General features: G+C 40.1%; 1 protein-coding gene across 10 annotated transcripts in view; it reads left to right on the forward strand.

Moving 5' to 3' along the window:
* LOC128508646 (receptor-type tyrosine-protein phosphatase delta) overlaps positions 1 to 14,287 on the forward strand; it is a 387,353-nt gene that overhangs the window by 327,721 nt on the left and 45,345 nt on the right. For 4 of the 10 annotated variants that reach the window (XM_053480059.1, XM_053480061.1, XM_053480060.1 and 1 more), the window contains 7 exons: positions 1,115 to 1,384; positions 2,530 to 3,111; positions 3,982 to 4,127; positions 4,702 to 4,846; positions 11,450 to 11,547; positions 12,686 to 12,942; positions 13,564 to 13,657. In XM_053480059.1, the coding sequence (XP_053336034.1) occupies positions 1,115 to 1,384; positions 2,530 to 3,111; positions 3,982 to 4,127; positions 4,702 to 4,846; positions 11,450 to 11,547; positions 12,686 to 12,942; positions 13,564 to 13,657 (1,592 nt within the window). Of the gene's footprint in view, positions 1 to 1,114; positions 1,385 to 2,529; positions 3,112 to 3,981; positions 4,128 to 4,701; positions 4,847 to 6,453; positions 6,760 to 7,750; positions 7,948 to 8,520; positions 8,557 to 9,074; positions 9,193 to 10,475; positions 11,121 to 11,446; positions 11,548 to 12,685; positions 12,943 to 13,563; positions 13,658 to 14,287 lie in introns of all 10 variants that reach the window. The other 6 variants (XM_053480056.1, XM_053480057.1, XM_053480062.1 and 3 more) reach the window with 3 other exon arrangements.

Genomic DNA, 14,287 nt, shown 5'->3' on the forward strand with positions numbered 1-14,287 from the left:
AAATGTTTTTTTTAAATAAATTGCCTTGTTTACCATGTTTTAATTTTTAATCCATGTCTCGTTTCTTTCTGCTACATATAATTTCTTACAAGACCTCTATCCACTAACTGCCTTTTTTCCTCAAGCATTCCCTTTACTCTTTCTCATTTCCCTTTTTTTATGAAGTGTTTTATGTCTGTCTGATGTGGCAATGTGAGGCAGCACATTCCTTCACATCAAATGGAAAAGAACGCAGCATTGAGGTCGAGCATGCCGTCGGTCCTCGAGTTCTCTCCCCGTGTTGTACTTTACATGTGGACTGGAATGGCATGACTTGTGCATATCTATGTGGAAAAACCTAGTCCTCTGTTGGAACCCTGTTAGAAAACGAAATTGTGTATGTATGTGTTTGTGTGTGCTTCTTGGCCCTTCCATCAGATCATCAGTGCTAGAGCTGGTCATGAATGGATTAATTCAAATCCCCACTATTTTAATGATGGGCACGGGTATTGTCTGATAAATGTGAATGGAAAATAAACTATTAGAATATTAGTGACTTCATATGTGAGTTGGTCTGGGAAAACCCATCAGATGTTTGCTGTGGAATTTTGGCAAAGAGATAGGAAGACTATAAAAAAAATAAGATCCAGCAAAGAATTGTTTTAATGCCTATTAAATACATTGACCTTTTTTTAATGAATTCAATTAAAATGTATTTTTATATCGCTTTTAAAAGTGGTCTGTGTCACAAAGCAGCTTCACAGAATCAAACGGAAATTAGGAAAATCTGCATAAAATGTGTGAGAATATCAGAATAGTCTGATTGTTCCTTGAACCTTTTAGAAATCATAACAATTTTTTTTGTTTGTTTGTTTTTATCGATTCCCTTATTTACCTCCTTAGATCATGTCTAAAATCTGTCACATGTTGATTAAGTTTATAGTTGGCTTTGTGATCAAATCCTGGCCAACCAGTTCCCCACGTTAAATATTTAAATTCACTTTTCTCCATTTGGTCAGTTCAGGAAATTCTATAGAAAATGTTTAGTGTCAAGGGTTTTCCCAGTATTTGACAAAGTTAGCATTGTTTAAAGTTTCCATCTCATGTCGCTACAGCTCCATATATTATCTTGCAGTTCGCCGGGTTCCACCACGTTTCTCAATCCCGCCCACGGATAACGAAATCATGCCAGGGGGCAGTGTGAACATCACCTGTGTGGCAGTGGGCTCACCCATGCCCTACGTCAAATGGATGCTGGGCTCGGAAGACCTGACCCCGGAGGACGACATGCCCATTGGGCGGAATGTCCTGGAGCTCACGGACGTTCGCCAGTCGGCCAACTACACCTGCGTAGCCATGTCCACGCTGGGGGTCATCGAAGCAATGGCACAGATTACAGTCAAAGGTGATTGGCTTCAGGCTTGAAAACATTCAGAAACGTAAAGAAAATATACCAAAGATCCAATGATAAGGTTGCTAAAGCAGTTGTGATTTATACAGTATTATGTCCCAAATCTCTGATCTAGCCAAAACTGTGTATTCCAGTCCGCATGAAATCGCAAAACTACAGAGGACTGTTTAGTCTCTCCAGTAGCTTTTGTTGCTATACGCAGATAAGTAAGTCGCTTTGTGAAGTTCAAAATATTTATATTCATCCGATGGAGCATGCGTACCCGCATAGCCACACATCCTGCCACCAGACACAATAAAGGAGAATTAGTCACAGTCTTTCCCGGGCTAAGAGTTATCCTCGCTTTAATGGGTGACGGCCTCCAGGGAAACCACTTTACCCCATATCGGCTCCCTTACATTATACCCTCTGATAAAGCCATAAATCACAGAGAGTTCACTTTTTGTTACCTCCAAAACAAAAGCGGATACAATGCATGTCTTCCAGAGAGACCTTGTCGCCTCTCTTTTTTTTTTTATCAGCAGGACTCTGCCAAGGCTTTAGGCCTCTTTTTCTGTTTTACATTAGTTGTATAGTGTTCCAGAGCACTGCCTCTGTTTGTCTGGGGTGAAGGGTAACCTTCAGCTAGCACCGCTCTGGGACCAAATGCGAGCTTCATGAATGCTAATAACTGTGTCACCGTTCAACACGTTTAGCCTACAGATGTGCCTCCCGAAGCATTTTTTTTTTGCATCATGTTAATGTAATTAGAAATCATAATTACTGAAATTAATTAGTTTTTATAATTTAAGTGTAAGATGTTCCCTATGTGTTTCACAAGCACTTAAACTGTATATGTGGCTATATAATGCGCTGGTTTTATATATAAATATATATTTTTACTAGCTAATTAAAGTTTTTGTTTTATTTCGTTTTGCTTATCTGGAACCAAGCTTTAAAACCAACCTAGCTAAAGATCTAAGAAGAATAAGTGTTTGTCCTTGAACTAGAGTCCGCCAACTAACTTCTAGAATGGCCCCTTAAACAAGGACCACAATATTGAACTTCTCAAGGATTTAAGAATTTTTGTTTCTTTTTTATTTCCACAGGCTATTCCATATGAGCACATAACATAACTTAGCATTTTATTTTTATTCTAGCTTTACCCAAGCCTCCAGGTGTTCCCATGGTAACAGAACGCACAGCAACCAGCATCACCCTCACATGGGATTCTGGGAACCCAGAGCCAGTTTCCTATTACATCATTCAACACAAGTCAAAATTTTCAGAAGACTCATATAAAGAGATCGATGGTGTAGCCACCACTCGCTACAGTGTGGGCGGCTTGAGTCCGTACTCAGATTATGAATTCCGCGTGGTCGCGGTGAACAACATCGGTCGTGGACCCTCGAGCGAAGCGATAGAGGCCAAAACTGCTGAGCAGGCACCCAGCACGGCTCCTCGCCAAGTCAGAGGCCGTATGCTAAGCGCTACAACAGCTATCATCCACTGGGAAGAACCTGAGGAGGCAAACGGTCAGATCATGGGCTACAGGGTGTACTACACTATGGATCCAAGTCAGCACGTCAATCAGTGGGAGAAACAGATTGTCCGGAATGCTAACTTTCTTACCATTCAGGGCTTGACGCCTAATAAGACATATTATATCAAAGTTTTGGCGTACACCTCTGTAGGAGATGGACCTCTCTCATCTGACCTGCAGATCATAGCCAAGACTGGAGGTTTGTACCACCCTCCTTTTTTGGTCTGTTTTTTTTAATAGGCTAAGTTGTAACAACGACACTTAAAAATTATGGACAACCATAATCTCTGATTATTTTAGCATCCAGCACAGACCTACCCCTTTATAAAGCATAATGCTGTAAAATGATAATAGAGAGCCTCATTAACTCATAGAAATATAATTCAGCATGTTTCTCTCGACTCTTTTTGTGTCAATTTTAATTTTTTTGGTCATTTCACATACACTACCAGTCAAAAGTTTGGACACACCTTCTAGTTCCATAGTCTTTCATGATTTTAATTTTTATTCCACATTATAAAACAATGCCGACGACATCAAAAATGTCCAATAATCTCCTTTTAAACAGTTGATATTGAGATGTGTCTGCTACTTATGCTCTGTAATCCTTCAAAACGGTTCTAATCTGAGGAACTGGTTGTTAATTGGTGATTTCCGAGGCTGGTGACTCTAACTGAACTTCTCCTCTGTAGCAGAGGTAGGTTTTGGTCTTGCTTTCCTGGGAAGGTCTTCATGAGAGACAGATTCATAATGGTGCTTGTTGGGTTTTGCAAATGCACTTGACAATCCTGTTCTTTCAAGAACTATTCCAGAACAGCTGACCTTCATGTCTTAAAATAACAACTGACTTGTTGTTGTTGTTGTTGTTACTTAATGACATAATGCCATGTGTTTTTTTTGTAGTTTTGAAAAATCTCCAGGATTGTTCTGGGATGTTGAAAATAAATCCAAACTTGTGTCCAAACTTTTGACTAGTCCTGTCAGAACTAAGGTAGAATAGAAAGCAGCTGTGATGATTTTGGCATTGGTGTTCTGTGTCAACTGAAATTCAAAACTGTTCGATCCGTAGTTCCGTCTCAGCCGACAGACTTTAAAGCTGAAGCCAAATCCGAGACGAGTATCCTGCTGTCGTGGGTCGCTCCTCCACAGAGCGGACAGGACAGTCAAATCACTGGATACGAACTGCTTTACAAGAGAAAGGACGAGAAGGAGGAGGTAAGATCTTGGTGACATGTTTGACAGGCAAGGGCTTGGGTACCAGCAATGACATGGCCAGATAATGATATGATCTGGCCAAACTGTCTGTTTACCTTATGTCCATATACAGCCAGTTTTAGAACTGTTGACACCCTTTGACAACCTTTATGAAAATAAGCACAAATTAACATTATTTGTTGAAGGCTATTCTGCCGGACTTCTAGCTCTTTGGCTTTAAAATCCTGCTATGTGTTGAAATTCACAATACCAACGATTTTCATGTGTCCTTCAACTACAAGGTTGTTGCCCCTTTTCGTACAACCTGTTGAGAGCAATGAGCAAAACCTTTTGTTTAGGTCTGATTCAACTGCAAAACAGTTAAAAATGTAATTCCAGAAGACATTTTTTAATCTAATTCCAGTCGAGTTCCTTTTTTTTTTTGTCTGTAGAATATCTCCAAAAATTGGGACAATTATGTCCATTACACTGTATGTTCCGTAAAATCAGGGACAACCTAAACATGTCTGATAAACCTGTGCCTGTTTTGACGCTGTAGTCCATGTACTCAAATACGATGGTTTTGCTCTTGCAGAAACGTGTGAGCTTTGAACCCACCACCACCTACCTCCTGAAGGATCTGAGGCCCTTCACCACCTACACTTTTCAGCTGGCAGCCCGGAGCAGGCATGGCACTGGTGCCTACACCAATGAGATATCAGCAGAAACACCACAGACACGTAGGTCCTCTTCCAAACTCCCGACTCCCCTGTAAATCAGAAGCCTTCCATTTTCCTGAGCATTTGTTTAAAATGGTTGGTATCTAAACTCTTTTAATCATCAAAAAGGTCTAGATAGGGAAAAGGTTTAGGAAAATGGAATCGCTTGGAAAAATTCAGGCACAGATTTGATGTTTCAAGAGTTAATGTGCCCATCCAAAGGATAATCTTGTATGGGCACTAAAACTGGTCAGTAAAGTTAATCGACAAGGTCACTGTTGAAACCCTGACCTCTTGGACACGAAAAAAAAAAAGTTTTGGAGAATCATAAAGCATGGAATTAGTGAAGCTGTTCCTTACTATAACAGTCCAGGTCTTTGTGGGAGAGAATGATATGCCGTGCCTTGTCTATTGACTTTTTTATAATTCTTCCCTGTGTTTGCATTTGCACTTCCAACAAATGACTTCTATTAGGATTGTTCTTAGACAATGGTTTCCTAACCAATTTGAGATCATGAAACACTGTTGAAAGCTCAAATGCAACTTTGAACACTTGAAGCAAAAGACAGATTTCCATTCAATAACAGACCTCACATTTATCATTCATTTATTTAAATTGAGTTATAGCTAAATGTATGATTGGCACTTTTATCAAACTTTCTCAAATTGAGCTTCGGATTATTTGACGAGCGCTTATTAAAAGCTCTGCCGGTAAAATAAAAGAGACAAGAAAACTTAATTTTGTGTTTCACGGGGCCATTTCTTTTTTTTATTTAAATACATGTGAGGTCTTTTAAAGAAGTAATGAGGGTGTAGATCAGGTAAGTATCAGTCCAGAAGTCCAGTCTCTCAGATGTTGGGAAGTAATCTTGATGAGCCTGTTCTTGGGGGAGAGTAAGGAAAAGTTTGTCTGCATGTTACAGTTTAGGAGTTTAAACTTCATGTTTTCTTGGATCAATCAGGCTTTTACCTCAAACCAACAGGCATCGGAAAGGTTGGTGAGCGATGCAACATTACGATTCTGCTAGAGCTGACACATCAACCTTTACTTTTTTGGATTGATGGTAACTGCTTGAAGTATATAATGCAGGGATGGGCTTTACACAGTTAGCTGATTTTGAAAGGTTTCTTTTTTTTCAAATTAATCATGGATTACTCATATTTATATGTAAATCAAATCGACATTTACAGTAGTGTAGTAAGTAGCCTAGGTAGCTTTACAAATCTAGGTTCTATGTTGTGATGGTTTCCATTTGGCCCTTTAGTCTCACCATGTGTATTTTATGTTCATAAATTTATTTTGTTGATCTCCATTGAGATGTTTTTCACATTTCTGTCATTCTTTTTTATGAGACCCCATTAATTGAGAAATATTTATTTTAAGACCTTTACGTTGGTCCATGTGATCCATCCTCATTTTTTTGTCCTTTTTATGTTTCCTTTTTTTTTTATGTTTGTTTTGTTCATCACCACCACCACCTCCACCACCATCATATTCATTTCAACCACAAAATCTAAACACAACAAATCCTGCTAATCCTCCAACCCAACCTGGAAATCAATTCAACCAAACTCGAAAACAACCAATCACATCATACGATCTTTCTGGAATGGATCCCCTCCATCAGAGCCCTCAGCCCCGCCTCAGGAAGTTACATGTTTTAGTTCTAGTTCCACCAGTATTCTGGTAAGTTGGAAACCACCACCTGTGGAGCTCCAGAATGGAATCATTATCAAATACACCATTCAGTACGCCGCTACAGAGGGTGAAGACACCTCGGTCCAGGAGATCAAGGAAATTCTTCCAGAAAAGTCACGATACCTCCTGGAAAACTTGGAAAAATGGACGGAATACCGAGTGACAGTTACAGCTCATACAGATGTTGGACCAGGACCGGAAAGTCTCCCACAACTCGTCCGTACAGAGGAGGATGGTATGTTTTGCCCAAAACGCTGTGACCTTTTGCTAATCTGTCCCCCTATCCCTGAGTCTTTTTACACTTTTAAATCCTGCATTTGGCAGACATTTGCCCAAGCCACCTTTAAACCCCTAATTCCTTTTTCTTACTGCTTTTGCTTAAAAGAATAGGGCGATTTTATTTCACAACTAATGCCATTAACCTAAATTATTTCTGATGCTTCTGCTGACTGTACTGACATTTTAACAGTACCACAGCAATTTTTTTCTCGTTCTTTTTTTTTTTTCTTAATTTTTGAATAGTTTATTTTTTCTGCTTCTAAAACAAGACAATTTCAACACGGCTTTTTCTTTCCAAGAACCCCAGGCCTAAAGCTTCCAACAGTCCCAACTGTCAGTTTTTCACACTTTAAAAAAAAAAAAAAAATCAGCATTTAACATTTATTTTTTGGATTTTTCTTTTTGAACAAAAAGATCTTTGTTATTTGCTGGTCCACTTTTTTTGTCCAATATTTTTCAAACTTTTTCAAGCAAAAAAAAACAATGGACAGTAAGGGGCAAAGAAAAACAAAGGAAGTCTTTATTTTTCACCAATGGCCCATATGACATTTTTTTCTCTATCTCAATTTTTTTTTTATTTCTTTTTCAACACATTCAAGCCAAACTCTTTCTGGGTGCTTCAAAACATTGAAGAACCCCCTTTGGCTTATTTTTATATATATTTTACCATTTTTACTCCATATTTTGAGTCCACAAAATTCATTTTTTAATGTCTTCCAAAAAAAAATGAAACAAAAAAATGAGGTCACATTTATGACCTGTTTTTGGGGTTGTTTTTAAATTTTGATTTTTGTACTTGCCAATGTTGAAAAAGTAGGTGTCGTGCAAAAGCTTTGTAACAGTAGATTTTTATTCACCCCGCCATGCTCATGGGAGTTGTCCAGTCAGGGAGAAAAGGGTCTGCTGTAATGTTGACCTTTTTGTTTTTTATCCCATGATTCCTTCAGTTCCCAGTGGCCCGCCTCGTAAAGTCGAGGTGGAGGCTGTCAACTCCACGTCTGTTAAAGTGCTGTGGCGATCCCCGGTGCTCAACAGACAGCACGGGCAAATTCGCGGCTACCAGGTGCACTATGTCAGGATGCTTAATGGGGAACCAGTGGGCCATTCTGCTATCAAGGACATCTTGATTGATGATGAGGATCAGGTAGGCAAACACCTGCACATCACACTGTCATGTGGAATTTTATTATTTTTTTCCCGACCACAAGACCATTTATGACTTTAACAGCTTTGCGTAACCCATGCATTCAACAGCTCCTGTTACAGTTACAGATACAGATACGGAAAAGACGTAGTGATGTCATCAGTAGCTGTAGAAGGACAACATGAAATTGAATTTAGAATCTTCTTCTTTCTGTTAGATCTATATGTTTAATAACATAGATGACAGAACCAATACATTTTCTCGTTACAATTCTTGCATGGTATCTACATGACTGTATGGGTTTAATTTAGAAAATACTGATGAAATCTGCCTATACTCATCCATCTAGAGGAGCTGATGCAGGGTATATCTGACTGAAGCAGTCTGTATCTGTCATCACACTTCTTTCACCACGCGTATATTAATAACATATTGTAAACTGTCATTTAGATATATATTTTTTTTCTTTCTTTCGTGCATTTGCCTGTATTAAACATTACCCATGTAAGTCTACATCTAATCTCTCTCTCTCTCTCTCTCTCTCTCTCTCTCTTCCTCTTTTCACACTCAAAGATTATCCGGTCGGAGCATGATGATTCGACTGAACATGTGAGTATTTGTAAAAGTACCTACTGTAGCAATACATTCTATTAATCCTAATACCTTTACGTATATATATATATATATATATATATATATATATATATATATATATATATATACTTTACACATTATCATCTTCCAGACAAAACCTAGCTGAAAGGCGTGTAAGATCACAAAGAGTTATTGTAAAGACGTTACAAATTATGTGTATTTGTTGAATGTTCTGAACAATCAGTTATAGTGCGAATCGATTCGGTTACTGTATTCCATTCTACGCGCATTCAGCAGTATGAACCTTTTTTTTTTTGTTCAGAATGACAAAGGCCCAGTAATAGTAGTGCATATTAGTTTCTGTATTAGCATTCATGGTATTCCTAGTACATTAGGTCTTTATTTTATGTGTTAAAATGCTTATTGTGTTCCCGAATTGTCCATGATTGTTTATTGTCGCTGTATTATTCCGTTCCACACTATTTCATTAGGAGTTTAAGATTGCTTTTTTTTCTCCTTTTTTTCCCCTACAGAATATGATCCTGACAGATTTGCAGGCAGAGACTACTTATTCGGTTACAGTGGCTGCCTACACGACGAAAGGTGACGGAGCTCGCAGTAAGCCCAAAGTGGTCACAACCATGGGTGCAGGTAGGAGATTAAATGAGTTACCCTGTGAAATGGCTTCAGATCATGCAATCGCAGCATTCAAATAAGCAGAATAAACTGTTTCCCATTCCGGTGGCTAAAAGTGAATAGGAACAATTGCCCCTCCAATTAAGGTAGCAATTGTAATTCCGCTCACTTGTTGATTTGACTTTTGGAATGCTCTTGGTGATTAACGGAATAGTAATGAAATCGCGTTTTAGAAATGGCCCAAAAAAAAGAAAGACAAAGAGAGAAATTGTTATACAAATTAATAGACCACGTTGCAGTATTTATATTTTGCCCAGCACTTTCAGTTGAACCTTTGATCTAAAGAGTCTTTTACTCACAGTTTATCTCAACATACTACTTTTATTACTAATTGTTTTTAACGATCTATCTAAATAAACACATGTACATCTGGATGTGGTTTATTATGAAGGCAGCTGACTTTGTTACAGCATTGTTAGCAAGGCACAGTGAAGTCACCTCAAACTAACTACATAAGCTTTCTTGCAAGACCCTATAAAGGAATGACTTCTAGCAATTCACAAATCACTTTACAGTACGTCGATCAGCCATAACATTAAGATTGATTATCAATTATATACCAGTAAACTGGTGAAAGGATCATGGGCACCCACAGTTCATTTATGCCTGTGGGGGGCAAAGACTTGCCCGTTTGGTCCGATCCCATGGAAAAGCTAATGATACAGATATTGTTGAAAAAGTTAACTGTCTATGATAGAAACATAGTCCATTACAGCTCACAGTGTTTGGGTCTGAGCAAGCAAAGAGCCCAAGGTTCTTAATCCAGACTCTACATCAAAATCTCATCAAATCTCAAGCCAATCTAGTATCCAATGGCTGTACTGGATAAACAAGTCTGATCCATGGTGGTTCCACCTCGCAACTTACAGCATTTGAAGAATCTGCAGGTAATATCCTGTTGCCAGAAACCACAGCACACCTATAGAGGTCTTGTGGAGTCATGCCTTAAGGGGTCAGGGCTGTTTTGGTAAAACAAGGGAAATGTGCACAAAATTGGGCTTTATGTTTTAAGGTTTTAATGTTATGGCTGATACGTGTACTTATATTGCCTAAACTTAGAAGGGTGTCCTTAAGAATCCTGCCCCAGTGCTTCAGCCTGGGATACTCCCAGATGGTGCCCAGGCATACCACCTACAACAGCTAGAAAGCTGCTTTCTAAATAAAACACATTGTTAGACCCTATTTAAATATTTGATTCAGTCTGCATTCACCTACATTTCTGTTTTCTTTTCTGGCAGTCCCAGAGAAGCCCCGTCTGATGGTCAGTCCCACTAACATGGGCACGGCTTTGCTTCAATGGCACCCACCGCCAAATACACACGGGCCACTGCAGGGCTACCGGCTCCGCTTTGGACGCAAAGATGTCGAGCCCCTGACGGTCATTGAGTTCCCAGAGCGAGAGAACCACTACACCACCAAAGAAATTCATAAGGGAGCAGCCTATATTTTCCGCCTCTCAGCTCGCAACAAGGTGGGATTTGGTGAAGAAACAGTTAAAGAGATCACAACCTCTGAGGACACGCCCTCTGGTTTCCCACAAGGCATCATGGCTGTAAGCGCCACCACAACTACCATTCAGGTCACCTGGCAGCCTGTGCAACTTGCAGAACGGAATGGTGTCATTATTAAATACGCCCTTCAATACAAAGACATCAACAGTCCAAGGAGTCCGTCTGAACTTTTCATCACTGCCCCAGAGTCCACCGTAAACCTGGATGGTCTTAGAGCTGACACAACTTACGATATCAAAATGTGTGCTTTCACCAGCAAGGGCCCTGGGCCTTATAGTCCTAGCATCCAGTTCAGAACTCAACCGCTCGATCAAGGTAGGAGGACCACACCAACCCTTGCAACACCCCTTGATTCAACCTCCGATCAACCAGGTTCTTCTTCCAACTTTACCCCCAATCCACAAGCAAGCAGTGGATTTCAGAAGGAGAGTGCAGATAGTTTCTGGGGCTATCCTGTATCTTAAATTCCTTGTGTAAAATAAGAGATAGGTTTCAAAAGGTAGAAATCTTTGAACCAGGGGTTGCTGCTGAGTAAATAAAAGGTAAGGTGAAAGTACTGGGATAGTCCTTTGTAAAAGGAAGAAGGGGATACAAGGTAAGGTTGTAGTGCGTGGCAACTCTTCTGAAAGCAACAGGCAGAGCAGAACAATTTTTGCTATCCATGTTTGTCTAAATCTTCTACTCCACCTTTCTTTTAGCAGTGTTTGCAAAAAATTTTCATGTGAAAGCTGCCATGAAGACCTCAGTGCTGCTTACCTGGGAGATTCCAGACAACTACAATCCCGCTCAACCATTCACTGTAAGAAAATACTATAAAGTGCTGCTTTGGATATACATATAAATGCACTGAGAATAATTATCATCAGAGTTACACTATATAGCCAACAGTTTGTAGACATCTGACCATAACCCTTATACTGTATGTTGCTTGTTGACCATCCCACTTTAGGTTTAGTTATAATAACCTGCACTAACCTGGAAAAAAAATTACCAATAGATTGTGTAGTGTGGCTATGGGGTTTTGTGTTTATTCAGCTACACAAGCATAAGTGAGTATCAGGTGATGTGGCTCCAGTTCCAGTTGATCCTAAAGTTGTTTAGGGGGTTCATGTAAGTGCTCTGTGGAAGTCGTCAGGTTCCTCCAGTCCAAACCTTATAGCAACTACATGGACCTCACTTTGAGCACAGGGATACTATTATACTCTAATGGGTTTGAGACTCTAAGGACATTTTCACATTGGACTCGATGGATTTGTACTGTGCCCAGGAACGATTTCTCCGCCCTACCCTGTCTCCCGCTGGTCAGCCTTCATATTGTTTTTCGTTCTCCATTCTTGGGTTCACTTGTCTATTTACACTCTCCGTTACAGCAGGCAGCAATATGTGCTTACTTGGTTTATGAGCGACCATTCAACACAAGAGAAAAAGAGAACAAGAAATTTTAATCTCGCAGTATGCCTAATATTAATAATATTTTGGGAAAAATGTGCCTCTCTACTTTATCGGCTATGGCTATGAGATTTCGGTGGGGACCCATGGCACTGATGATTGTGAAGAAACCATATCTTCAAGAGGAGGTTCCGAGTCTGGGACGACTGTCTTCCAACTAATTAAAGTTAACCAGATTTGGAGCCAGGTGTTCTTAGAATTCATTGCTGGGAAATGCCTAATGTGAAAATGTCCTTAGTTCCCGTGAAAAAAAACCCTTTATGCTCCAGCATATAAGGGTATTTGGACAGATGCGTGTTTCCAACCTTGTGGCAACAGTTTGGGGGAAAGCACATATGGCTATGAGAGTCGGGCATTTACATATTTTATCCATATTGTGTATTAACAATTAGGTAACCTTGATTGTCTGGATCACTTAGTCCTGTTTTTGATTTAAAAGGTTTGGCTAGAATTCTGGTCTGAACGGCGTCTGGTACTTGTCTTTGTAGATTCTGTATGATAATGGCCAGAGCGTAGAAGTGGATGGGAAACTCACCCAGAAATTAATCACAAATCTACAACCAGAGACGCAATACTCTTTCCTCTTGACCAACCGGGGGAACAGCGCTGGTGGTCTGCAGCACCGCGTCTCCACCATGACTGCCCCGGACATTCTCCGCACCAAACCCTACTTAATCGGCAAGACCAACTCAGACGGCATGGTCACTGTGGAGCTGCCCTCTGTGCATACAAATGAGAAAGTCAAGTGAGTTCTCCTTCCTGTCCGGTTTCTTCATTTCTCGTCTGTCATTCTTTGATCCTGACATTGTTTTGTCAATTCTTTGTCAATGCCCAAGTTAATTAGTCAGCTATTAGCTTTGATCAGGACACCATTCTGGTTTCCTGGCTAGTGCTAACGTTAGTGCAGCCAGCCCACTCTTTCTACCGTTGGCATAGTGTTTATCCTCATCCCTGTTTTCTTCTTGGAAAAGCCCTACTTATTTCCAGCAGGCAGATGCTAGATTCAGAGCCAGAGAAACCCCTCTTTATCCTTTAAGTGCTAGCCAAGGTTTATTGACAGCTTCGAAATTAGACTGTGTTTATTTGCTAATAAGAAGTTCATGATTATTATTATGCGCTTTGTCTTTTATCGAAAGTCTTTAATCCAGGGCTGTTTGAAGACGAATGGGTAACGACGTATTCAAATTGATTAGCTAATCTTGATCAGCGGTGTGTTTTTCTCTAAAGCAAGCCCTCAATTCCTTTGTGACTAAACTCCTTAGAGTGCTGCAATCAAATTTATAATCATTGTCAAAAGGATTTTTTTATATATTTTTTAAACTTTGAATATTCGTCATATATTACGATTATGCTTTTCTCTCTGAAGGGGATACTACATCGTGGTGGTCCCTCTGAAGAAACAGCGGCCCGGGAAGTTCATTAAACCCTGGGACAGCCCAGACGAGATGAACCTGGAGGAGGTAGGAATAATATCCTCAGGAGTTCAGATGCAGTGTATTTCCAGGGTCACCCTAGCAACAGCGGCTCTTCCCTCCGCCTCTTCCGTCCAAACAAGTTAGCGCAACGCCGTAACATCAGAGCGCCGAGATCTGAGACGTCGATGACAGCTGCACTCGAGCTACAGAAAGGCGGCCGAGACAAAGAGAGAGCTCTGCACTCTTAGCCCAGTCATTCCATCTTTCCGCCTCTGCTGCCCACATTTTGGAGAGCAGCGAGCAAGGCCACATTCATATGCAAATGGCTCCTGATAGGCTAATGGGCACAGCGCGAGCACTAACACCATAATGTGTTACCTCTTCTTTTGAAGTGCAGACGCTCATGATTAAGAGAGGGAGAGAAAGAGAGAATAAAAGAGAGGCAGCGAGGGAGGAAATATTATCGGCATGTTGCACGCACTGTGGCGTATTGTTTAAGACAGGAATAAATATTTGTACAGCGCATTAACATACTGAAGAAGCTTCAAAGCACGGTGGAACATATCTAATAATAAAATCATGTTTTATTTGTATGTGCACATTTTTTGTCATTAGAATATGAAGATAATACCCATTAGGGCTGTTACACAGCAAAAGCACATCCTTTGTGTAGAT

Source organism: Clarias gariepinus, chromosome 20 (genome assembly GCF_024256425.1).
Source record: "Clarias gariepinus isolate MV-2021 ecotype Netherlands chromosome 20, CGAR_prim_01v2, whole genome shotgun sequence".
NCBI classification, from domain to species: domain Eukaryota; kingdom Metazoa; phylum Chordata; class Actinopteri; order Siluriformes; family Clariidae; genus Clarias; species Clarias gariepinus.